Raw genomic sequence first — 27149 nt, forward strand, 5'->3', positions numbered from 1 at the left:
ATAGGACTTCCAATTTCTCGTCTCCCTTCTGCAACTGCTCTCACACCTCTGCTTCAAATGTTGCCCCAATTCCCTAGGGCAGATATTGGGGACACACAAGGAAAGAAAAAGGCCCTTTGCACAAGTAGATGCCCACTCACACTACACTGAATGGACCTCCCAAGGATGGTTGCGCTTATCAAATGGGCTCAGCATAATTTCTCCATATCTTCTTTGGCATGGCAGCAGTTTTCCAGCCTAAATAAATGCATGAAAGGTAAAAGGAAGTATTAAACAATTTTTTCAGGTGATGGTGGTGGTATCACACTTTCCACTTTGAGGAGCAACTAGCATCATTTTCATGTAACCTCTTCTAAGGCTATTGTGCTCAGGATTCTTGTGCTTCTCCTTGGTAGTCAAAGGTTTTGAACTGCCTCTCCTAAATGCTGCCTCTGCTCCAAACCTTGTTATTTTCTACACACACACAACTTTGTCTAGAGAAGAACAGAAGGCATGCTGTACAGAACCTGGCCAGCTTGTTCACAGCATTCAGGGGGTTACTAGTGTAGATTTTCCTTTGGAATGAGGCAGGCTCATCATGTTGTGCTTTCTTGGCTACCTTGAGGCAAAGTGCATAGTTTGAACTGGATTTATGCTGTTTACTGTTAAGATAAACTGGTTCCATGATTGGAGCTTGGCATTCCTGGAGGAGGAAGAGGTCAAGTGGAATGTTTACAGTTGGACCACTTTGAGAAATAAAGATTTAAACAGTGTTTTCCACGGGTGCAAGACTCTTCTCTCTTTATGCTCCTTTGGACTGAGCAATATTTGGTGTTTTGAGGCATGACTCAGCTTGAATGAGGCCCAGAGGCAGAGAAGCCAGGCTGGGCATGGTCTCTAAATGAGGGCTAGATGGAAGAACACCTAGGAAACTTGTATAGACCCCCTTTAAGCTCCCAGAAGGAAAGTTGGACTAGAAATGTAATAAATCAAGGCCATGAAGTTTAGTAGGCAGAAGCATGCTTCATTGGATGCAAATAATGCAAAATACTGTAAAAATGTTCAGTAGAATAAAATGAGTATCTGGAGTAACATATGCTTTAGCTTCAACTTCTCTCCCCTTCTGTGTTAACCTTACGGGGGGGGGGGGAGAATATGAGTGTGTGTGTATAAACAAAATGTTTTTTTGTGTAGAATATAGAAAGAATAAACATACCAAGATTGCAGTGCGCGTGTTTATGTCCAAAGGACCCACCCTGACTTTACCTTTATTGTTGTTGTTTTTCACAACAGCTTATAACTCCTAAACCCCCAACATTTCTCATCCTACCTTTTCCCATAAGAGCTCAGAATGCTTCCTTTGTGATTCATTGGATTCATGTACGGTTTTAAATATTTTAAACAGCAATCTTTTAAAGTGGACACCTCTGGTACAGAAGGCAGCATTAATTGATCACCTGGTAGAGGGAGGCTTACATCAGCTTGGGCATGAACCCAGTTTTCATTATTTTTACCAGGAAAAGGGCAGGGGTGCAATAGCATTTTCAGGCCGTGAACAACTAGCCTGGAGCTGTATACCTTTTCCTTTGGTTACCACTGGCCTTGTTCTTGCAGGGATTCTAACAGCAGGTTTCCTTTGTTAATAAAGGAAATTGGATTATGCAGTATGAAAGAGAAAGTTATTACAAAAGATGGGAGATGAGTTTATATAACCTACACCTCAGTTTGTAATTCAAGGCATTGTTTCCTTTTCCTTTTCCTTTTGCAGGAAATCCAAGGGAAAACCAAATGGTAAAAAGCCAGCACCAGAAGAAAAGAAACTCTACCTAGAGCCGGAATACACGAAGTCAAGGATTACTGACTTTGAATTCAAAGAGTTAGTCATGCTACCACGGGAAATAGACCTTAATGAGTGGTTAGCTAGCAACAGTAAGTATCATGATATTTGTAGTAACTGAATATTCCTGCTAGATAGTTTTCATGCTAGTAGGATTTCTAATATTATTTTTTTTTAAGGAATTGTAATGGGCAGAGGATGTTGCATTTGGATACCAACTCTTCCACTTTGCAAAACAAATAAGTTCAACAAGGTGAAAAGTTTCTCCTTTCACTTTGACATTTGCACGAGACATTCAGCTTGCTATGGAATACGTTTCTAAAAGCTGATGATTATACCCTTATTGTAACTGGAAATCAGCATCCTAAATGCTGAATACAAGCCTGGATGACTTAAAAAAAATCTGGTCAATGTTAGAAGACACAAAGTGCTAGGGCATTTTAAGCCCCTGCTTTAGATGGTGCCATCTGTGTTCCTTCACGAATGGAAACATCAGTGGCCTCCTTTGAACCATTCAGGCTGGTTTTGGTCTGCATGGCGCTCTAGGCATATATTGAAAAGTGCTAATGAGACCTGTTTGCTCCAGTTGTTGTGCTGCCTGTGAATAATTTAAGTAGTGCTTCTGATTAGAGCTCTCCACTGCCATTTTTGAAATGCATACAAAGAAATAACAAAAAAGGCCTTGGGAAAAATAATGGATTTTGATACGCTTATTTTATTTTCATTTGTATTCTCTATGCAGCTTAGGGTTAAAGTTCTCCCCCACCTATTTTACCCTTGCAAATAGCCCTGTGATGTAGGTTAGGCTGAGAGTGTGTGACTGGTCCAAAGACAGCCAATGATCTTCATTGCAGGGCATCATGGGGCCGGGGGCAGCAGGATGGCAGGGGAGCTGGTGAGCAGCAGAACAACTGTCTGTCCCTCAAAATGCCAGCTAATCAAGTTTTGGAGCTGTTCCCCCCCAGAAAGCTCAACAACATTGGGTGATCTCCTAAAAAAAAAACCTCTGTTCCAGGTGACGGAAAGGGTTGCTATGCCACAGATTGCACGCTTCAAGCGAGGGAAAATTTAGTGATTGTTGTCGGGCTAATTGTGAAAATGTTCAAGTGAACCACCAAATCCAGTGTAATTATGCAGCTCCTTTCTTTCTGCAACCAAAACTTCAAATGAGTAATGGAAACACCTTGGTGTCTTTTTCTCTTTCAGCAACAACCTTTTTCCACCATATCAATTTACAATATAGTACAATCTCTGAATTTTGTACGGGAGATACATGTCAGACCATGGCAGTGTGCAATACGTAAGTGATGTCTTCATTTGTGGTATGGTGATGGCTTAGACTATTCTGCTCCAGTGTGAGGGATGGCGAGACGTGGAAAGCTTTCAGACTTGACTGCAAAAATGCTTAGTGCATGCTAAAAGGATGACCAAAGGGATTGGATGCAAGGAAGAAGAGAAAAGTCCAAATTTGAATCAAATATTAGCTGTCAGTGTTACTATTATTGAAATAACAATTTTAGAAGAGATAACAGAATGATTTGCTGCATCTGGCATGTGTTTTGTTTTGGGCCCTTACCCACCACCCTGTAAAATAATCCACACTTGCAGTTTTCTTCCTGACCTACAGTTCTATGGTTCTGGAACTGACTTCTGCTTTATTCAAAGCTCTGCCCCCCCCCCAAAAAAGCAACATGGAAGTACAAAAGGCCACTTTTGAGCTGCTAGCCTGGGGGGACTTTCTTAACCTCAGGAATGATGGCTGGGCACCCAGCCATTCTGCAGACAACCTTCAAGTAGTGTAGCTGCCAAAGCTCTGAAGTGTTGTGAACATGATTTGGCAGTTTCTCAGGGACCAGGGGAAAAAATGCTCTGCTCCTAGTGTTTTATCTTTGAGGTTGACCATATCTTTCTAAAAGTAGTGAACTGCTGAGAGTGAAAAGAAGCATTGTTTCTCTATCATAATCTTGGAAAAAGAAAACATCGTTCAATCATATGCATGTAAAACATAAAGCAAATAGTTTTTATTATGTTTTTATTGAAACAAGAATGTAATTCCATTCAAATGTAAGAAAAAATTGAGAAACTTTAATAGTGGTATTCCACTATTTCCACCCGTGCTTCTTATCTGCCATTGATCTGGCCAACCTGCACTTTCACGCCTCTATGATCCAAATTCAGTGTCACACTATGGTGAATCTTGCATCGGTGCAAGCGTTGTAGCTTGTCAGATGGAATGACCCCCCCCTCCCACTGTGTACTCTTCTGGGGGATTCTGTCAACCTCCCCATGGCCAGTTTTGTGGGGTGCCAGGAAAATCTATCCAGGACCCTGCTACCAAAATTATTTAACCTCTCATAGCTCTGAGCATGTGACATCGCCACACTGACTTCTTGCAGAACCAACACTCCTCTTTTGCCCTTACCTTGAAAGCCCCCCATGACCTCTCCCTGAATTACCTCTTTTGTATCCTAGTCCTTGCTCCTTCAGCTCCACCTTTCTACCCTGTATGCTCAGAACTGCCTCCCAGAACACCTGCATGAGGACACCTGTCTTGCTTCCTAAAATTTTTCTACAACAGTGAACACGTTATTTGAATGTGCATCGTTGGGTAGCCAAAACAGCACTATCCATGCAGAAGTCATTGGCAGACTTGGGAAAGCTCCAAAGTTTGCAGAAGAACAGTATTTAGGCTGGACAGAGGGGGACCCTAAGAGTATAAAAGACCACCAAAAGCTGCCCAGTGAAGACTGAGCATGTTTAGTGGCCACATGGTGCTGGCTGATTGTTGTCAAGGGGGGAGGAATGGAGAGGAGTGGAATGGAGTAACTTAGAAGAGGGCCTGAATGAACAGAAGTGCTTCACATTTGCTTATAGAGCCCAGTTGTCCCTTGTTAAAACCCACCTTTTCTGTGATGCCTTTAGCACACCTCCTAGTTCCTATATTGTACTGCAACCAAGCACAAGCACAGATTACTGAAACAATTGCATATTGTCTCCACTTTGTGTTTCACTTGTGTTTCGGATTGTAAGCCCCTTACGTTCTATAAAGAACTATGCACACTGATGGGGCTATATAAATCAATAAATAAAATGTTCACAAGATGATTGCCCAGTAAAATGGCAGTCTTTATGCACTATGAAATAGCATTTTCCTTTAATGTTCCACACATGGACTAAAAAACGTCTAGTAAAACAAAAATATGTACAATTATTTGGTGGTTTTGAAATGTGACTTCAGTCTCAGTCCCATAGGAAAGTGGTGTGTCACATTTCAAAACTGATAATAATAAGCAAGGTGAGGTTATTCAATCCCTTTTTGTCCTGTGTCTGGTAGTTTAAAATCTACAGTGCCAGAGCATGGAAGCATTTCTAGTTCTCATTGCTGGGGTAGCAATGTCAGGTTAGTTAATACAAGAATTGGCTGGATCCCTAAATCCAAAGCATGGGGCTAAACATACTCTCCAGCAAGAGATAGCCCCCAGCAGAGTATTAAAATTACAGAAACATGCAGAACTGTGAAGCATGGGAACAATAGGCGGTTAGACCTTTTTAATATCTCATTTAGTTTGCTTATAGCACCCCCCCCCTGTTTCTAACCCTTTTACAGTGTACAGATCACACCGTTTAGTAAGCTTAAATGTTTTACTTACAAACTCAAAAGGTCAGATTCATGCATTATTCCATGCAGCAGAAAGAATACCACAAATAGAAAATGCTTGGGTTACAAAATATTTCAGAGCATGCAGTCTGGGCTTGAAGCAGGCAAGCCCAGACTTGTTGCCTGGTCGGCTTCACGTGGTGGAAGAGAATTAAGAAAGAAGCTTTACTTCCTCCTTTACTAGAGGAGAGGGAGCATGGTGTAATTGAGTCTAGGAATACCGTTCTGTTGTCTTAACCCCTTTATGCTATGCATTAACTAGCTCTAAGCTTACTAGTTACCGTATTTTTTGCCCTATAGGACGCACCGGCCCATAGGACGCACCTAGTTTTCAGGGGGGGAAATCAAGGAAAGAAATATGATTCCCCCCCCCCCGCAGCTCTGGGAGCAGTGGACAGGCTGCACGCAGCCTGTGCGCTACTCCAAGACCACCTTCCTGCTTTTGCGGGAGGTGGCGGAATTCCCCCACCTCCTGCAAAAGCCCGCAGGAGGGAGAAGGGACGGACTCGGCTAGTCAGTCCCTTCTCCCTCCTTGGGGAAAAGCCCCCAAGAGCTGCTTGCTCTTTAAAGGGTGCGCGGCTCCTGCGGGCTTTTCTAGGAGGTGGGGGAATTCCCCCACCTAGAAAAGCCAGCAGAAGCCGTGGAGCCCCTTTAAAGAGCGTGCGGCTTTTGCCTGCTTTTGCAGGAGGTGGGGGAATTCCCCCATCTCCCGCAAAAGCCCACAGGAGGGTTGGAGAGTAGCGGGAAGGCGTTGCGCGCCTTCCCGCTGCCCCCCATCCTCTGGGGCCGGCAATGGGGGAAGCGCTTCTTTCCCCACCGCTAGCCTCAAACCTGGGTTGGAGAGTAGCGGGAAGGCGCCGCGCGCCTTCCTGCTGCCCCCCATCCTCTGGGGCTGGCAATGGGGGAAGTGCTGCTTTCCCCCACCGCCAGCCTCAAAGAGAGACTCTCCTGGCTTCAGCGGAAGCAACGCGAAGCCTCCGGTGCGCAGGCTTTGGAGGCTTCGCGTTGCTATCGCTGAACCAAGGAGCCTGCATTTGCCCCATAAGACGCACACACATTTTCCCTTCATTTTTGGAGGGGGAAAAGTGCGTCTTATAGGGCGAAAAATATGGTATATTCACCTGCAATTTCCCACACTCATAGGCAGTAAGCTATTCACCTTATTTACTCTATGTATACCTAACCTTCTTTCAAAAGCATTTATGCTACTGGCCATTGCATCATGTAGGAACTAGTACTGGAAAACTACTAAAGTTCTGGAAAAGTGAAGTTGCAGCTGTTTGGGGATAACAGGAAATAGGCAGCATCTGGGTGCAATTCTGTTAAGTTGTTGTTATCAAACTAAACAGAGCGGCTGTTTTTCCTGTGCTGTGGAGCAGTTTGCAAACTAGCTCTGCTTCATTTTGAAATTACTACTCTGTATTTCCCCTTGCATAACCTCTTCCTTGTCTTTTTTTTTCATTTTTAATTGTGTTAGGGGTAGGGGCGAGGTAGTTGCCTTGGTAGTTGCTTCTGCATAAGAAAAATATATGGGATCTGAGGGCATGTTTGCATTTGTTTGCTCCAGTATCCCTCCTGCTCAGTTTCGGCAGTCTTTCCACATGTCATTCACTTTTTCTTCTGCAAGGAAGTCAGTGCAGCTACAGCAGTAGCTGTGCTTCTATCCTGGTTTTGGTTCCACTCATTGCCTGCCCTTTGTCACATCCTTTTCAAGCTTCATGGATGAGTGACAATATGGCTGATCAATGTAGGTAATGTGATGACTTGGTCGCTGCTGGTCATTCAGCTGTTGCATGGGAAATGCCTGGCCCTATAACTGGGGGTATATTTGTACGTGGCTGCTCCTTATAGAATTCACCTCTGTTTGTGACTGTATTACCCACCCTATCTCTGGAAATGAGGGCACACTTAACTCTGTAGGCTGTGCTGCAATACATATTCTCGGTTGTCAAACCCCTTTTGGGAATACAGTGGTGCCTCGCAAGACGAAATTAATTCGTTCCGCAAATCTCTTCGTCTTGCGGTTTTTTCGTCTTGCGATGCACGGTTTCCCATAGGAATGCATTGAAAATCAATTAATGCGTTCCTAGGGAAACCGCCTTCAGACCAGGTCCAGGGACAGTCTGTCCCCAGACCTCTTCTGAAGGCTGGGGGGGGGGACAAGGGCTTTTCTTCTCACCCCCAGCATTTTAAAAAACCCTGGGACAGCGGAGGACTTCTCCGCTATCCGGGCGATCTTAAAATGCTGGCGGGCGGCATTTTAAAATCGCCCCGGACAGCGGAGGACTTCTCCGCTGTCCGGGGCGATTTAAAAGCCCCTGGGAAGGCAGGCAGGGGGGACAAAGACTTTCGCCCCCCGCCCGCCTTCAGAAGGTGTTCCCACCCCCCCCCGCCCGGCTTCGCAGCAGCGCTACGAAGCCCGGCGGCTGGGGCAGGTGCTCCCGCCCCCCACCCCGCTTCGAAGCAGCGTTCCGAAGCGGGGTGGCTGGGGCAGGTGTTCCCACCCCCCGCCCGGCTTCGCAGCAGCGCTACGAAGCCCGGCGGCTGGGGCAGGTGCTCCCGCCCCCCCACCCCGCTTCGGAGCAGCGTTCCGAAGCGGGGTGGCTGGGGCAGGTGTTCCCACCCCCCCGCCCGGCTTCGGAGCACGGGGAGATCGCTTCTCCCCACCGCCCCTTGCTTCAAAAGAGGTCCGGGGGCAGCGGGAAGCGCTCCCGCTGCCCCCGGACCTCTTTTGAAGCAAGCGGCTGCGCTTCTCCCCGCAGCCGCTTGCTTCAAAAGAGGTCCCGGACCTCTTTTGAAGCAAGCGGCTGCGGGGAGATCCCTTCTCTCCGCAGCCGCTTGCTTCAAAAGAGGTCCGGGGGCAGCGGGAGCGCTTCCCGCTGCCCCCGGACCTCTTTTGAAGCAAGGGGCGGTGGGGAGAAGCGATCTCCCCGCCGCCCCTTGCTTCAAAAGAGAAGACCCGCTGTCCCCGGGGCAAGCTTCGTTTTGCGAAGCAAGCCCATAGGGAAATTCGTCTTGCGAGGCAACTCGAAAACGAAAAAACCTTTCGTTTTGCGAGTTTTTCGTCTCGCGAGGCGTTCGTCTTGCGGGGTACCACTGTAACTAGAATTTTGGGTCGTTAGCGCACGTGAACAGCCACGAATGAAGCTTTAGTTTTTAAGTTCTTCTATTTCCCTGTGGCTAAAATGGACATGCCTCCTGCATTTTGCCCAAAGCAGGACTTTCCTGTTATACTGCCTGGACCAAAAGGCAGTTGTGGCTCTCTTTGCCCTCTTGAACTTTAAGACAGTTTTTGTCTAGAATTCAATCTCTCCACTGTGTGACTGTTGCAAAGGCATGCTGTGTAAAGACAAACAAGTTTAAGCTTGGACTTTGCAGATCAAGTGAGTACAGTGAAGTCCTTATGTATTTGCTTCTGAAGACTGCTGTGTTCAAAGTAATGTTCATGCTGTAAAATACTGCATTTTTGGCTCTATAAGACGCACCCGACCATAAGACGCGCCTAGGTTTATAGGAGGAGAACAAGGGAAAAAAACCTCTCCCTTTCTGCTCAGAGCCTCTCCAGAAAAGCAGGAGGAGAAACGGAAGGAGCTTCGCTGAAGGGACATCACAGCTCTCCCTCTGTGCACAGCGCCCCTTCAGCGAAGCGGCAGGAGAAGCGGAGCCCCTTCCATTTCTCCTCCCGCTTCGTTGAAGGGGCGCTGCGCAAAGAGGGAAAGCTGTGCAGCGCCTCTCCAGCAAAGCAAAGCCAGGAGAGCAAGAGGGATCGGTGCACAGCGATCCCTCTTGCTCTCCTGGCTTCAGCGAAAGCTGCGCAGCTGCATTCGCTTCATAAGATGCACACACAGTTCCCCTTACTTTTTAGGAGGGGGAAAGTGTGTCTTATAGAGCGAAAAATATGGTAAGCGTTTGACCAGCAAAGTATTCAGTTCTGCTTTGCTCTAGACAACTCCTTTTTCAGATGCAGGCATCATTAGCATTAGTCAGTTTTTTTAAATACAGGTATCAGTCCAGTTTGTTCTGCTGAAATTGGTTTCCCATTCTCAAGCAGAGATGGAGGTGGGTGACTAGAGAGAGAGTTCAGCAAGACCCAGGGGAATCATGCCACAGACCAGATCAGCCAGAAGAGAAAGGCCCACTGTTGCTTCTCTAGAAAGTGAGCTGCCCCTGGGAAAGGATTGTGCTCTCGATACTCTGGGAAGTACAGCTTTCTCTCTTTAAAATGTGACGGCTGAGATCAGGAACCTCTCCTGGAGGTTAGCAGACTGAGGCTCAAGCGCACCAGGATTTGACAGCTATGGAAAGGGATAGGCATAGCCAGAAATGGCACCTGCTGACCTGTTACAACAGAGAGCTATTTTGCCCTTTATATTCATGCCCAGTGTACATGAGCTCTGTTCTCAAAGCACTCTTCTGTTGCTTTTGTAGCTACTTCAATTCAATTCTGTTTTCTTGAGGTTGACCTAAAAATGACATGGGACTGACTTTCCTCTTAGTTCAGTACTTCTGACCCTGTTAGGCCAGGTTGGTTTCTCTAGCACACAGCATCAGTGGTGGGGTCACATATGCTCAATCTGTCTTGGCTTAATGAGAAAATATACTTTGCAGTGAGGCGATAGGAGTGTGACTATTGAAACTGTCATCTTTAAGACTTTCTTGAAAGTTACTCGACTGGGGAATGATAGATAGCAAGCTGCTCTGCGGGCAAGGATGCAATGGTTATGCAAGAAGCACATATTCTTGAAGTTGGGAAGGAAACCTTGCCCTTTTGAAAAACACAGCCCAGTCTTGTTTTATGGCTTCCTCAATGACTCACTGGTGCTGGCAGTCCTTGCTCTCCCAAGCAGCCTGAGTTTGGAGACATTCCACCACTGTTCATTTAGGTTGATGGACAGGATTTTAAAAATATTTCCCAGTAAGAATAAAATTATTCTTTTTTCTTTTATATTGTTTGGCCTTGTAATCAACAATTGCAAATTTGTTGCCTGAAGAACCAATATAAAATTATATTTTTGTTTAAACCCTTAACACCTAGCTCCTGCCTTACCCTCTTGATTCCCTCCTCCTTCCTGCACTCAGCTGATGAGGCTGTGCTTGCAGTGCTACACATTCTGTATGTAGTTACCAGCAGCAGGGTCTTCAGTGTGGTTGCACCAGCATAATGGAAGATGGTCCCCATGGCAGTTAGACAGGCTCCTATTATAATGTGTTTTAGATGCCTCTTGAAAATCATTCTTTTTCCTCAGGCCTCCCAGCTGAATTGATTTGTTTGCTGAATTGTTTTAGTTTGATGCCAGTTTGATCTACAATGAAGGAATTTTACTGTTTTGTTTTTTAAAAAAATTGCTATGATTTTCACCTTACGTATTGTCCCACTCACTGTTTATAAACGTCCCAATATAGAATAAAGTCTTTAAAAAGGATAACATGACAATGAATACTGATAGCTGATGCTGCTTCAGTATAAAAACGTTTAGAAGGTTCCCCATTGCTATATGTAAAACGCATTTGGTGGTTGTAACAGTCAGCATCTGAGTGTCTAAATCCAAGGATTATTTAGATGATGGTTAAAGGCTGGAGTAAATTTAAAACTCAAAACACTTACTGCTGGTGGTAAAAAGAATCCTGCAGCTTCTGAACTCTGCTCCTTAAATCTCTAAAGGAGATTAAAAACCCACTTGTAGAACTAGAATCAGGAGTGTATTCTTCCAGTATAATCGAGTGAAACATACAGTAGTACCTCGGGATGCGAACGGGATCTGTTTTGGAGCCCCGTTCGCATCCTGAAGCGAACGCAACCCGCGTCTGCGCGGGTCGCGTTTTACCGCTTCCGCGCATGAGTGTGACGTCATTTTGACCGTCTGAGTGCGCGGCGAAACCTGGAAGTAACGCGCTCTGTTACTTCCGGGTCGCCACTGAGCGCAACCCGAAAATACTTAACTTGAAGCACATTTTCCCTGAAGTATGACTGTAGATGGCAGGTTTGAGTGGTAGCTTGAAGGAAGCTTAGTCATATGCATAGCTGCAGACAACCAAGAGAGGTAAAAGCCTACTTTATGCATAATAAGATATATAGCAGGGAAAGCAGGATTGATATAGACAGAATTATTTCTATGGTAACCGTGTGTAATTTACTATTCTTACTTCACTATGCATTACTGTAGTTATAACTACTGCTTACAACTGCTGTTACCTATTTGTTTTTAAATGCAAACAGCAGCCTCTCATAAACTTTTGTGCTCCAAATGAAAATCACTTCTTTGAAACAGCCATTTCCTTTGGGAGGATTTCTTCTCAATGCGAATAGCTGTTCCAAAGTGCAACTTTGATCGGGCCGTTGCAGCTTCATGGCTCAGGCCGAATGCCCATCTAGTCCAGTAATGTGTTCTCACAGTGGCCAACCAGATACCAATAGAAGCCTGGAAGTGGAGCTCAACCTGTGAATCCCAGCATCTGCTGCCCAGTGGCATACTACTTCCAACAGTGGAGGTAGAACAGCCATTTTGGTTTGTAGACTTATCCTCCGTGCATTTGTCTAATACTTTCTTAAAGCCACCCAAATTGGTAGACACCACTACATCTTTTGCGAGCAAATTCTGTAGTTTATGTGCTATATGAAGGGACACTTTCTTTTGCCTTTCCTGAATCTTCCAACATTCAGCATCAAGAGCTAGTCTATCAGGAACTCCACATAGGAGAAAAGTGTTCAGTTTCCCTTGCTTGCTTCAATCACAGTAATTACCAGCCTCTCCCCAAGTGACTGCTGTTTGCATTTTTTTAAAAAAAGTGGGCACATAATGCAAGAACGCATTGTAACACCAGTCTGGTTTGAAGCTGTGTAATAACTGTTAAAAGTATGTTAAGTTTGTCTTGCTATAGTGCCCTCTCCTGACAGCTGATTTTATTAACGCTCTAAACTTTGCATTATGTATAGTCTTTCTACACACACTAATATTCTGTTGCAAATCAGTCTGAAAGCTTGAAATTCTGTATTCACTTGTCATACTTTGTCACGAGATCACTGGCATACTTTTGGCCTGCATTTCATTAGCGCATGGACCTACTTGGATGGAAGATGTTATTTTGATGACAGCTCAATTGACTTAGGCTGTGGCAAAGAATGAATTGCCAATTGAGTAGTCCTCAAAATAAGAGAACTGATCAACCTCAAGAATGGTCAGCAGGCAGGATGAATTTGTGCTACTGTTGGGAGAAGCAAGAGCTGCGTATTTTGCAAGTGCAATACCATTCTGTTTCAATTGGTCTCCGTAAAAATTCTAAATAACATTATCTTCTTGGTCCAACAGCAAACCTGCAAATGAAATCTTTATAAGCACTGGTAAAAATATCTGTGCTTCCAGGCTTTTGCTGATGTCTAATTGCAGAAGATGGTGTTTAAGCTTAATATGCCAGAATCACAAATTGTTACATTGAACAATAATCAAAAATTTTATGTTCTAAAACACTTTTGTTTATTTTGTTGAGGATGCAAAAGGAAAGGCAGTATTAAAATGCTGACCTGAGAGTCTGTTTGTTTAAGCATCTGGTGTTACATCACCAATTAAACACCAGCTCTTGGGTTCAGTAAGCAAAAATACAGGACCTCATGTGAAATTTCTAGCTCTCCAGGGAGGACAATTTATGACTCTGCTTGCTTTGGTCTACACGGAATTAAACTTCTAGGACAGATAATAATACATTGCTGTTAATTCTCTCCACAGACAATACTACTGGTATGATGAGCGGGGAAAGAAAATCAAGTGTACTGCTCCTCAATATGTTGACTTCGTTATGAGTTCAGTGCAGAAGCTAGTAACAGATGAGGATGTCTTTCCTACAAAATATGGTATGTTGCTTCACAGGAAAGATTTTATTCATTTAATTCACAAAAATTATACACCTAGTGATTAAAAAAACCCCTCAAAGCGGTTTACAAAGAGAAAAAGACCCAGTCAGAGTTTTATGGCTTTGAAAAAATAAGCATTACTTATGTATAATTACTGATTGTTTGTAGAAGTGATAAATAATATGTGAAACTGTATATTAAATGCAGCTTCTTCAAACTACTTTGATCAGTGAATAATCAAATGAAACCAGCTTCTAAACGTATGCCATATCTCTGCTATTCCTTTCTATACACATAATTGTTTTTTTCTGGGCCAGTAGCTGGATGACATGGGAACACTTTTCTGGCTAAATGTGAGGATGGTTTGGGATCTGAAACATTAGCCTCTCCCAAAGACAGTGATTCACCTAAACAGCCCTGTTGCAAGGACATATGCTTGTAGAACAGGGCTTTCTCTCCCTTGCCCCCAATTGAGGGTTGGAAGAATCCCAAGAAAAAAATATGTTGGGTGGGGGTTCATTGCTTCTGGCATGTTAAAATGCCTGCAAAGAGCTTGATGTTGAATTTCACCAAAAAGCCTTTCAAGCTTCCTGCCTAGTGGGCAGAGGCCTAATTCCAGTGCAGGGAGTTAAGCAAATGTTGCCTTACTACTAGAGTGCTTTGATGCACCACTGAACATTATAATGGTTCTTTTTCTCTCTCCTGGCAGGCAAGGAATTCCCCAACTCTTTTGAGTCTCTAGTGAAGAAGATCTGCAAGTACCTGTTTCATGTGCTAGCCCACATCTACTCCTCACACTTCAAGGAAACGTTGGCACTGGAGCTGCATGGACATTTGAACACACTCTACATACACTTCATCCTATTCATCAGGGAGTTCAACCTGGTGGACCCTAAAGAAACCACCATCATGGACGACCTCACGGAGGTCCTCTGTAGCACCAGTGGGAGCAGCAGTAATGGGAGTGGCAACGGTAGTGGTGGCAGCGGCAGCAGCAGCAGCGGCGCAGGAGCACAGAACCATGTGAAGGAGAGATGAGTCTCAGCAGGAGCAAAACTAATGCTAACATTTTTTTAAAGAAACAAAACACTCTATATTCTTTGTGTGTATGTATATGTGCATATTGTGTATATATATACAGACATACACAGCCATGACAGTTTAAGCAATTATGCTGCCACCACAGGACATGTACACGTATGGAGCTTTCGTTTAAATGCATCATCCTTGGCGAGAAGTTGCACCAGTTCTATTTTATTTTTTTCCTTCTCCTTCTTTCTTTTTCTCCCCTATCAGATGGATGATGAGTGCTGTTTTTAGAGAAGAACCACATTTTTTTTTTTTGAGTTGGGCTACCGCTTTGTCTTCTTTTGTTCTGCCCACATCCCCTCTCCCTTGGTGGGGTGGGGGTGGGGGAGTCCTTTAATGCAAGCCCCTTCTGTCTGTCTCTCTCTCTAGGATGGTGGTACTGCCATTTTATAAATGTTATAAGAAGTGACTTTTACTTGTAAAGTGGCTTAAGATGCAGATATTTTGTTTTGGGGGTGGGGGAGGGCTTGAGATTTGTCTTGTTTCTCCTTAAAATGGCCCATTTCCTTTCCCTCCCCTTAGGCTTTTTGCATCTAGCCCTTTGCTGGCTTGTACCGGGAAGAGTTTTGCCTCAACTAGAGTAGCAATAAGACTCCCACTAATGGATGTGGCTCACCAGTCTACCTGGTGTCGTCAGCATGGGAATCTCGAAAGAGCATCTACAAACCTGTTTCGCTTATTGCTTCTAGTTCCTCTGCCCAACTGCCCCACCACACCCCCGGCTTCTCCTTCCCAGACACAAACATCAGAATTAAAACAGTGGGGAATTGAGCCTAAATGCAGTGGTTGAGCAGGGGAAGCCTGGGGCAGATGGAAAGGGGCATACAGTGTATCACCACCTGTGCTAGAGAGATGGCTGTTGGCATATAATTATATTGTTGGCTTATTTTAGTTCATCTGTCCAATAATAATAAAAAAACTTCTATCAGGTATAAGTGTTCTATATGCAATGTCACATCATTAGCCTATTTGCTTCAGGGGTTGAAATATTATCTGTTTACAGTGTGGGAAGTTGTTAGCCAAGGTGTGTGTACTTTGCATTTTACAGACAAAGTTATTTTGTGTAAGTATTTGGCATTTACTATTATTTATTTCTTTATAAACTATCAGGGAGGGTGTATGGCATTAAGCACAACACTATTAAAAACAAGATACCGGTAATTATTAAAATGACTGGCTAACCAGGAAATCAATTAAACAGCTACAAGGCCTACTGGTGTAATAGCTCTGGAAATCTCTGCTGCAAGAATGCACAGCATGGGCGTGGCAACATTAATGTAAGGCCTCTGTAAGAAGCAACAGCCTTCCCCCAGATGACCCCAGTGATTGAGCTGGAATATAAGAGCCTCAGGTGGTATTTATCAGGCCAAGTACAGCCTATCTTGTGCTTTTGGACCAAAAGGGGGCAGCCAAAACTGGTACAAGGCACTCTTAGCCACAAAGGTCACTGGCTGTGAGAATTTTAGGACATACTGAGCTGCATTCAAGAAGTCAACATGCTTCCTCTAAGAACATACTTTGAATAGTTAAAAAATTTTAAATAGAATTTTCTGGGAGTGGACAAGATTGACCAACAAATTATATAGTAGGATGACTCTTCAGGGACCCAGGCTTCTCTTTGTAGCTGTTTTGCCATTTTTAACAGTTCTGTTACATCGCAAGCCTTCTAAATTAACAACTTTAGAAGAGTGATCTTGCTTTGAGGAAAAGGAGACGTTTATACTCTTTCCCATCTGGTACATGAGGTTGTTTTGCCATACTTCATATTTCATGGTAATACACATTTAAAACATTTATCTGCCTTTCCTTAAAATGCTAAAAAAAGAAATGACTAAGAGCAAGCAGAATACAAAAAGGAGCCATTAATAAGGCATTTTTCTCAACACAGTTAATGGGAAGAGTGCAAACTTAGTACCATCCATGGGTCAAAAAGCCTCTTTAGCCACATGACAGAAGACCATTAAGAAGAACCTCCCTCAAGAAGACACACTTGGATGCAGACACTGCATATAATAGAAAATGGTGCAAAATAGTGTAATGTAACTTAACTGATAGACATACTGTATGAATCCACTTCCTGGTTTGTTTAAATGGGGAGGGGGGATATCTTTTTGGCCCAGTGAACCAGCCCTAACTGTTCCTGTTGCTGGATACAGATCACCTGGCCTCAGATTACTGACAAGTGGGTGGTTTTGCCCACTTGTCAAAATTCCTTGTGCTGCACTTCCCTGGCACCTGACAACCAGTTGGAAACTGCAGCACAAGAGGCTTGCCAGCCCTGAGCTCAGTGAAATCGCATGCATAGACCTGGCAGAATCGTTTTCTGTACAGATCAGCTGTCTGATTGAGTGCCCCATATGTGGAGGGGGCAGGTGGCCATGGTTTGGGGAAAGTGGCCTCTCTGGGCTATACTGATTTCAAGGTCCTCTGTTTTCTAGAAGCTCACAGATTCTTGTTTAGACAATGCATCCATGTTGTTGTGCGTGGGAGAATTCCTATTTAATTGCCTGATTTAATGAGGGAAACCTAAAGGCATTTCCTTAGCAATTTATGCATTAAAACTAACTGGCAGAGACATTTTAACACTGTGTTAAAAACAGTCTAAAGCTACTAGCGTACCCAAATAAAAAATAATGTATGAAGTGTGCAAAGCTGCCCCCACCCCCTGGAGATTATACTCTTTATAGGATGATGCAGTAATAAACTTAAAATAGACCTATTGCCCTAATAGGTGCTGGAAGATGAAGACGGGAGAAACAGGCATTCACAGGTCAGTTGTGGAACTAGGTTTGGACAGACTGTACTGTTCTTTGCCATTGGAACAGTGCATTGTACTCGCAAGTGGAACTCTATCGCTACCTAATGGCTAAAGCAGCCAATTGCAGATACAGCTGAAATAGAAGAAATTTCCCTACACCACATTGTGGAGGGGGCTTCTATTTCCTGTAAACAGCATAGACTTCTTCATAACTGAATGAGGCCTAGCACTGTATTCTAAACATTATTCAGACTTTTGAATTGTCTAGCTCACAGACCAGATGCAGCCCATAGCCTCCCCACCGCCTGTAACAACTTTTCTTACAGGGGTGGGGGGTGAGATCCAATTTGTGGAAATGGCATATTTCCCTACAAGCCTAATTTCTACATGGGGTAGTAGTGGTGATGGGAGGCAGCTGGGAAAATAATGTTAACCCTACCCCTCTTTGTGCTGTGACCCCCCTGCCCTACCACCTGTCTAGTGTGACAATTAGGCTTGGATGGAAAAGGTCCCATTCATGCAGTTGGAATCTCCCCAATTGTCACTCCCCAGAATTGCTCTCTAGGCGGTATTTTGGCTTAGAAAAAAAGACTTCACCCATAGGAGGAAAACTTTAATTCTAATTGTCCCATGGGGTGAGAAAGGAAGAGAAATGAAAAATTGTGCAACTATCCCCATTCAGGTATGGGGAGTCTTTGGCTCTCCAGATGTTGATAAACTACAAGACCCATCAGCCTCAGTAAGCAAGGAGAATGGCCAGGGAAGATTAGAATTGTTTTTCAGCAACTTCTGGAGGGCCAGAGGCTTTCTCCACCCACCCTAAGGGAATATGATCCTTGGATGGAGGGAAGAGGTCCCCTACCCCTGCATGCTGCAAAGAGAACCACACATTGTGGAAGGCACTGTGGTGGCCATGCAGTCCACACAAGTGTCGGATCTGCATGAAAGAATCCCTGAGAGATGGATGTCCAGCCTCTGCTTAAATACTTCTTGTGAATGGGAGCCCACTGCCCTGAGGCTGGGTCTGCTCCACTGTAAAACAGCCTGTGTTGCCTTATTATTGTTAAGAAGTTTCTGCCAAAGTTTCCAGCAGATTATCTACTTCACCCCATTAGTCCTGGTCTTGTCTGCTGGAGCGAATAGAGCAAGTCTGGTTCATCTTCTGCTTAACAGCCCTTCCGATATTTGAGAGCCACTACTGTCTCTCCTCTTATTTTTCTCCAAGTTAAAGCTACCCAGTTCTTCCAATTGTACCTCAGAGGTCTTGGCTTCCTTACCATCTCAATTGCCTTTCTCTGGACATTTGACAAATCACCTCAACCAGATTGCACCCACCCAAGAGTTCTATAACAAAATCATGCAACTTATCACTAAGATCAGGCACCATACATGAGGACTGTAAAGTGCCCAATGTAACACCATTTTTAAAAAGGGGGATCCAGGAAATTATAGGCCACTTGTGTTAACATCTGTACCTGGAAAACTGTTGTCAAATATGGAGTTACCAAACATGTAGAACAGGTAGCGAATATTCTTCGTGCTGGTAGGCCAAATCTGGCAGCTGTGGGGAAGGGTCAGGTATATTTCCCCTAAAAACCCACCTCTCTGTTCCTGCAAGAACAATAGTCTTTTCTTGTCTGACTTTAGATTGAACCTCTTCATGTTTCAGTGTCATATCCAACCATGTACTTGCCAGCTGACTCCTTGTTTTGTTGTACAATATTTTGATTACCTCATAAAGTTCAAAAGGGGGTAGGGACTGAGCAGGTTTTGCAAAGAAAACTGAAAACAGCATAAAAGCATCACCACTCACCAGAGAGCTCTCAATGCAGTCACACTGGCTTATTTAGATGCCTTCTGTTTTCCCTTCCCATCAAGGAATGGTTTGTGGTTCAGTATTTTACTTTTCAGAATCTCACATACTTAGCACATTTTTCCTTCAGAATTTTTAGTCATGGGATCCAGTACAACTTTTCTCAGAACTCTTTGAAATCAGCTTTCCTAAAGTCTAGGTTACACAACCCCCAATCTCTTGCCATCACAGATTCCAAGGTGCACCTTTTAAGAACAAAAGCATTCCAATCTAGGGTGTTATAAGGTCTGGGTTTATATTTGGCTCTGGGAAAGCCAGGTTCAAATCCCTATTCTGCACAGGTGATCAACTGCTAGCCTGTTTGGAGTCGCCAGTTCCCACTCTAATTTGCCTGATAGAGTACTTGTGCAGCCAAAATGCACTTTTGGAGGGAGAGCAAGATGCAGATTCTGGTTGCAAAGAAGTTACTCAGGAAGCATCTTCCTTGGTACTAAGATATGCCCAAGGCCAGCCCCAGATATTTTCTGCCCAAAGTGAAGCACAAGTTGGACACCCACACACTACTCACTTCAACACAGAGAAACCAGCTAGACAACAGGAAAGCATTCTCCATTGCATCTGAGTGCAACAGTCAATATTCGGGGGCATAGGACAAGCCACACATGGCACACAGAACTCTGTCCGCCAACATCTTTCCACAACTCCTTGCCTCCCCATTTCTGCCTTACTGCTTAAGGGTAGGGCCATCTCTAGATATTCCCTGCTGAAGAACACCTGACATACCTTGACAGTGTATATTTGCCACCTGCAGAACATGGACCTTTCGGGTGAAATAAGGGGGTTTAAGGGTGCCACAGGCCTATAGCCTATAGTTATTAAAGGTATAACATAGGCAGGAAAACAGCTTAATGTGTTCCAGTCATTGTATCCTGAGCACACCAGCCCCAATGAGGACAAGTGATTGGAAGTTTTGTTTTCCATTGGCAAAGCACTCAATTACATCAGCTCTTAAGGCGCAAGGGATATATGCAGTGCTTTCCCCCCTAGAAAAATAGGTGCCTGTACTTACCATGAAGTTGATACAGTAAGTGTCACACTTTTTAACAACAACAAAAAGAGGTGCCGGCACTGCGTACCCTTGAGTACCCCCTGGGGAAAGCACTACTACTACTGCTAGGCACCTACTTATTCAGACATGTGCTCCAACCCAGATAGTTGGAGCAACAGCGCATTCACACCCCTTTCAAGTCACTTAAACCTCATCTGATGTGGCGTGCATAAGCAACCAGCAACGGCACAGCTCCATCTTTTTCTGTCGCTATCAGCCCCTCATTGTCCTTGGAGACAGCAGGGAAAGGGCATTTTCTTCTACCTCTGCACCCCAGGCCGCCTCTCCTTCCATCTCTGACCACCTGGACTCTTCCTCCACGCCCGGCTCCTACCTCATGGGTGGCACAGAACCCCGTCTTCCCCTGGATCCTCCTCCTGCCCACCCCTCAGACTCCCCTGCACGATGACATTTATGGACAGTCTTGTGTCACTAGAGCAAACCGTCCATCTTCCGAGAGAGCAGGCCCACAGGACCGAGAGTGCCTTCACGTTACGAGTCTGTCAAATACTAGAATGTTAAAAAATGTAAGCAATATTTACGCTAATGCATATTTCACAAGCGTATCCTATTGCAAGCAAGTTCAACAAAATTCCTGATCTCCAGCTGTTAAGGAGTTGAGACTACACAAGCCGCAGAAAAAAGGAAAGTCAAGTTTGCAGAACACATTAAATACAGAAGCAGATGGTTCTGCATGAATGGCCTGACATTTCAGACACAGCGGTAGCTGTTGTCAATTAGTAGATAATCTTGTCTCTTACCCCACAAGGAGCCTAACTTTCTGCTTTTAATGTAAATAAAGGCTTTATTTGGGGCTAGCTGCTCTTGGGATAGCTAATGAAATAGTAAGGCAGGAGGAAAGCATCTAATTGCCAACATTCCCTTCTCTTTTCTGGTACCACTTAAAAAAGAAACTTCCCACACTCCTCCTCCAAGCAGTTCACGGTGCTGTGTAGTTGTTTTCCTTCCCCTCCTCATCTTGTCCTCACAACCCTGTGAGGGAGGCTAGGCTGAGAAATGGTGACTAGCTGTGAAGACTTGAACCTGGGTTTCCTCAGCTTTTGTTTGATACTCTTTCCCACCACACCATACTTTCATACATTTTAAACATGCTTCTTAAAGGTAAAGGTACCCCTGATCATTAGGTCCAGTTGTGGACGACTCTGGGGTTGCGGTGCTCATCTCGCTCTATAGGCCAAGGGAGCCGGCGTTTGTCCACAGACAGTTTTTCCGGGTCATGTGGCCAGCATGTCTAAGCTGCTTCTGGTGAACCAGAGCAGCACACGGAAACGCCGTTTACCTTCCCACCTATTTATCTACTTGCACTTTGACATGCTTTCGAACTGCTAGGTTGGCAGGAGCTGGGACTGAACAACGGGAGCTCACCCCGTTGCAGGGATTCGAACTGCCAACCTTCTGATTGGCAAGCCCTAGGCTCTGAGGTTTAGACCACAGCGCCACCCGTGTCCCATAAACATGCTTCTTAGGAAGCTGCAAAAGTAAAAAAGGGGGGTGGGGGAGAGATGCACCATCTCTGCCCTTTGACACCACAAAGCTTCTGGCCCCTGGCAAGGCAGTTCACATCACATCAGAGTTGTGATGGGACAGGTCCACATCATACATTTCATACATTTAAAACACAACCAACACACATTTCACACATGTGTCTTCCCCCAAAGGATGCTGGGAACTGTCACCTCCCATTCACAGACCTACAAGCTACAGTTCCCAGCATTCCTTAACACATGGTGTGGCTCTGCCCAGGATTTGAGGCTGGGCTTCTATCTCCCTGGTCAGTTCTGTTAGCAGGGCTTCCTCAGTGTAGTCATAGATTTAGTACAGGACCCTTCAGTTCCTCTGTATACGTCTAGGCAGGAATAAAACTCTCTGGCTACTTGCCTTGCATTAAAATTCTGGGTCCTGGACAGAAGCAAGGTTACATACATGTTAAGCTTAAGGTTTCAAAAGAGTGGGGTGTAGTAGGGCCCATGGTGTTCATTCTCTTAAGTTGTAAGACACCTGTACAGTGGTACATCGGGTTTCAAAAGCTTCAGGTTACATACCCCTCAGGTTACAGACTCTGCTAACCCAGAAATAGTACCTTGGGTTAAGAACTTTGCTTCAGGATGAGAACAGAAATCGCGTGGCGGCAGTGGGAGGCCCCATTAGCTAAAGTGGTATCTCAGGTTAAGAACAGTTTCAGGTTAAGAACAGACCACCGGAACAAATTAAGTACTTAACCCGAGGTACCACTGTACTGTTTAGTCAGGAGAAGAGGAGACTGAGAAGCAATAGGCAACCATCTCACAATGGCCCAAGTTACTCTGAGACACCAGAACAGAAAGTCCCACTTCTCAAGCCCTTTCAAGTCTGCCTACCTTTCTTGATAGAAGCCTGCCCAGTGGAAACTTACTTGTGGGACAGCTCAGTCAGTAGAGCATGAGATTCTTCATCTCAGGATTGTGGGGTCAAGCCACACCTTAGGCAAAAAAATTCCTGCATTGCAGGAACGGCATTGGAATAGAGGACCTTCATGGTCCCTCCCAACTCCACAATTCTATGATTCTGTGGCACTAAAAGTAACTCCCACAGTACATATTCTGCATGGGAAATATGGAGGAGCATGCAGCTCAGTTGGTAGCAAATGATATCCATCCAGAAGTGCCCGTATTCAAGCTGTAGCATTTTCAATTATGTATTTTATATAATTACTCTGATAATCCTGCCTTTCTTCTGTGGTGGAACTTAAGATGGCATTCATGGGCTTCCCGGGCAAATTTCACAAGCCTCAGAGTACAGGCACCCTGAATCTGGAATGCCCTCCTTTCAATAATAATAAAAATAATAATAAATTTTATTTGTATCCCGCCCTCCCTGGCCAAAGCCAGGCTCAGAGCGGCCAACAACAAGTAAAAATAGCACAGTATACATAAAATCAAAGTCAATTAATTAAAACATGTTCTAAAATCAATCTGATGCCAACTCCTCTACGTCTTCAGTTTCAAATAAAAACTTACTTTATTTACCCAGGCCTTTGACAGGTTTATGGTCTCTAATTGTACTGCTTATTTATCTTGTTTTTATTTTATAACTTTCGGGATTTGCTCTTATTTTTAATAATAATAATAATAATAATAATAATAATTTATTATTTATACCCCGCCCATCTGGCTGGGCCTCCCCAGCCACTCTGGGCGGCTTCCATAAAAACCAAAAATACATTAAAATATCACACGTTAAAAACTTCCCTGAACAGGGCTGCCTTAAGATGTCTTCTGAATGTGAGGTAGTTGTTTATCACTTTGACATCTGCTGGAAGGGCGTTCCACAGGGCGGGCGCCACTACCAAAAAGGCCCTCTGCCTGGTTCCCTGTAGCTTTGCTTCTCGCAATGAGGGAACCGCTAGAAGGCCCTCGGCGCTGGACCTCAGCGTCCGGGCAGAATGATGGGGGTGGAGACGCTCCTTCAGGTATACTGGACCGAGGCCGTTTAGGGCTTTAAAGGTCAGCACCAACACTTTGAATTGTGCTCAGAAACATACTGAGAGCCAGTGTAGTTCTTTCAAGACCGGTGTTATATGGTCTCGGCGGCCGCCCCCAGTCACCAGTCTAGCTGCCGCATTCTGGATTAGTTGTAGTTTCCGAGTCACCTTCAAAGGTAGCCCCACGTAGAGTGCATTGCAGTAGTCCAAGCGGGAGATAACCTGCCTTTTATTGTTTGTTTTGCATATTACTGGCAACTGTAACCCTCTCTAGGCTCATGTATGAAGCATGGGGTAGTAAATGCAATGGTCCAACTACTGCAGCATCCTACCTCCCACTGTGGCTTGCCCAATTTCCCCTGGAAGTTCAAAGCAGGACTTAAACGCAACAGCAGCTGGCACTCAAGGCATGTTTGCCTCCAAGGAAGGTCTTATGAAGCCATCGTGACTAAAAGCCACTGAGACTTGTAGGTCCCCCTCCTGGAACTGACCACACCCAACCCTGCTTAGTTTCAGAAGTTTGCTGCATCATGTAGGGGCTTTAGATCACACCCCAGACTCAGTTCAAAGGAGCAGGTACCAGGGCTTCTAAAGACCTGAAGAGAGCCACCAGCAGCCCAAGAGGCTCCGCCTTGGCTAGATGGACCAAGGAACTGTCTCAAGAAAGCAACTACTTTAAGTCTGCTTCCCTTGAATTTTTCACATTTAGTGGACCTGCTCTGGCTTAAGCTATGTCACTGGGGTTTTATTTTAGCCTTCATAACTACAAATGCCATGAATAGAAAGAGAGGTGACCCAGACACAAAAACATTACATACACACTAGGGAAGCTTAGGGGAGTTTTTAATGTTTGATGTTGTGTTGTATTTTATTTTATTTTATTTGGAAGCTGCCCAGAGTGGCTGGGGAAACCCAACCAGATGGGTGGGGTATAAATAATAAATTTATTATTATGATTATATTATTTTATTATGAGGCAAACAAATGAAAGTTTACTACCCTCCCCCCTCTTCCCTGCCTGCTCTCCCCACCTCTCTTCTTCCCCCAACCTTATACTGTATACAAGAGTAAAGTCTCACATTGAATAAACCGGATATGTAGAAAGGCCTTTATCATCTGAAAATAGAGACGGTGTTTGTATTTTTCTAATCCCAGAAAATCTTTAATAAAAACAATTTTTAAAAAACCCACAAATGCCAAAGATAACAAATTTCCATGTGAAAAAAAAATTAAGGGATGCAACCAAAAGTAGAAATAACATTGATTATTTTTACTGTCTTGCTTAGCTTTAAGGAAAACCCACTTTTCTTAACCCCTTCCCAAATGAATAAATAAATAAATAGCTGCAACATGCATGTTATAGAGGAAGGACTGTAACAGCGGCTATAAATCATAAATGGCAAAAGTGCAGCTACTACCCTTTTAGAGCAGTATGCTTCTGAATTTCTATTGATGATAATACAGTGGTGCCCCGCAAGACGAATGCCTCGCAAGACAGAAAACCCGCTAGACGGAAGAGTTTTCCGTTTTGGAGGTGCTTCGCAAAACAAATCTCCTATGGGCTTGCTTCGCAAGACGAAAATGTCTTGCGAGTTCCTGCGGGTTTTTTCCCCTTCCCCCCCTTTTTCTAAGCCACTAAGCCGCTTATCAGCTGATCCGATAAGCCGATAAACCGCTAAAAGTCGCTAATAGCGCTAAGCCTCTAAGCCGTCAATGGGCTTGCTTCGCAAGACGAAAAAACCGCTAGACGAAGAGAATCACAGAACGGATTCTTTTCATCTTGCGAGGCACCACTGTAAACATTATTTGCACCCCACCCATCTGACTGGGTTTCCCCAGCCACTCTGGGCAGCTTCCAACAAATATAAAAGCATACTAAAACATCAAACATTAAAAACTTCCCTATGCAGGGCTGCCTTCAGATCTCTTCTAAATTATAAGTGCTCACCACCATGCCGTGTGTGTGTGTGAGAGAGAGAGAGAGGGGGGGGGTGCTGAATTGCTAGCATCACCACAGCTTATTGTGCTGTTAGGGCAGTTTCAATACAAGTTCTGCTCCTGGGGGCTGATAGGATCACTTCCAGTATCCATCAATACAATCTTATAAGTATCTACTCAGAAGTAAGTCCTCCAAGCTCAAGGTAGCTTTTTTGGGGGTAGGTGTACAGAGGACTGCAGCCCAAGAGGCTGCTGTTGATGTTCCTGCTCTATCTTTCAACCATTTCTCCAATCAATTTATACACAGCTTAATATACAAAATCTCGCAAGTGGCTGATGAAGCAAAAACTTTAGAGTGGAGTGGCTCTAAGGGTTAACTATACATGATTTTCACATACACATGTAACCCTTGGAACTGAACCCCTGTGTAAGGTAAGAGCTTACTGTATTCAAACACACACACACCCCTCTCAGAGAGTGCAGATATTTATCTTTGTACAGTGGTACCTCTGGTTACGTACTTAATTCGTTCCGGAGGTCCGTTCTTAACCTGAAACTGTTCTTAACCTGAAGCACCACTTTAGCTAATGGGGCCTCCCACTGCAGCCGCCGTGCGATTTCTGTTGTCATCCTGAAGCAAAGTTCTTAACCTGAGGTACTATTTCTGGGTTAGCGGAGTGTGTAACCTGAAGCGCATGTAACCCGAGGTACCACTGTATATGCACTGGTATACTAAAGGCATGGAAACATTAGGGGAGAAGGTAAGATAACTATATCAGTCTATCTAATTTAAATATAGCCCTTCTGCCAAGGCATTTGTAATTCACTGGGCAGTGTTTACACACTCATACAAAGATGGAAAAGTTGACACCAACTTTTTAATATAAAAGGGTAAAGGGACCCCTGACCATTAGGCCCAGTCGTGACCGACTCTGGGGTTGCGGCACTCATCTCTATTTATTGGCCGAGGGAGCCAGCGTACAGCTTCTGGGTCATGTGGCCAGCATGACTAAGCCGCTTCTGGCGAACCAGAGCAGCACACGGAAACGCTGTTTACCTTCCCGGCGGAGTGGTACCTATTTATCTACTTGCACTTAACATGCTTTTGAACTGCTAGGTTGGCAGGAGCAGGGACCCAGCAATGGGAGCTCACCTCATTGCAGGGATTCGAACTGTCGGCCTTCTGATCGGCAAGTCCTAGGCTCTGTCGTTTAACCCACAGCGCCACCTGCGTCCCAACTTTTTAATATACTTTGCAGTAAATATGGTGAATTGGTTGTACTGCCAGTACAATCCTTAGGTGGAATCTCTATACTACGTTGCAAAGTAGCCATAGACTGCTCCTTTTTCTTCTCTGGTGCAGTGATGACCTAGCCTTTACAAAAACACAAAGATTGTAACAGAGCAATCCTAGGCTTATCTGTTCAGAGGCAAGTCCCACTGAGTTCAATGGAGCTTTGTGTGGATAGGATTGCAGCCAAAGGAATTTATTCTTGCCCCACTAAGACCCGTACTGGGACCATGATGCAAGGGTGAGTCATCTTTGGAATCATTATTTCAACTTATTGCTCCTAATCTCTTGCCAGGTGACTTTTTACTCTTCTGCTGTGGAGTCTTAAAAGGAAGATTATTTTTCCTCTAA

The 27149-nt window shown here is 44.5% G+C and overlaps 1 protein-coding gene across 4 annotated transcripts in view; it reads left to right on the forward strand.

Annotated features, from left to right (window-relative positions):
• MOB2 (MOB kinase activator 2) overlaps positions 1-15344 on the forward strand; it is a 105597-nt gene extending 90253 nt beyond the window's left edge. For all 4 annotated transcript variants that reach the window (XM_083493405.1, XM_083493404.1, XM_083493406.1 and 1 more), the window contains 4 exons: positions 1748-1908; positions 3023-3116; positions 13196-13320; positions 14030-15344. In XM_083493405.1, the coding sequence (XP_083349531.1) occupies positions 1748-1908; positions 3023-3116; positions 13196-13320; positions 14030-14358 (709 nt within the window). In that variant the 3' untranslated portion in view covers positions 14359-15344. The remainder of the gene's footprint in view (positions 1-1747; positions 1909-3022; positions 3117-13195; positions 13321-14029) is intronic.
• The last annotated feature ends 11805 nt before the right edge of the window (positions 15345-27149 follow it).

Source organism: Podarcis liolepis (genome assembly GCF_965112155.1).
Source record: "Podarcis liolepis genome assembly, chromosome: 1".
NCBI classification, from domain to species: Eukaryota; Metazoa; Chordata; class Lepidosauria; order Squamata; family Lacertidae; genus Podarcis; species Podarcis liolepis.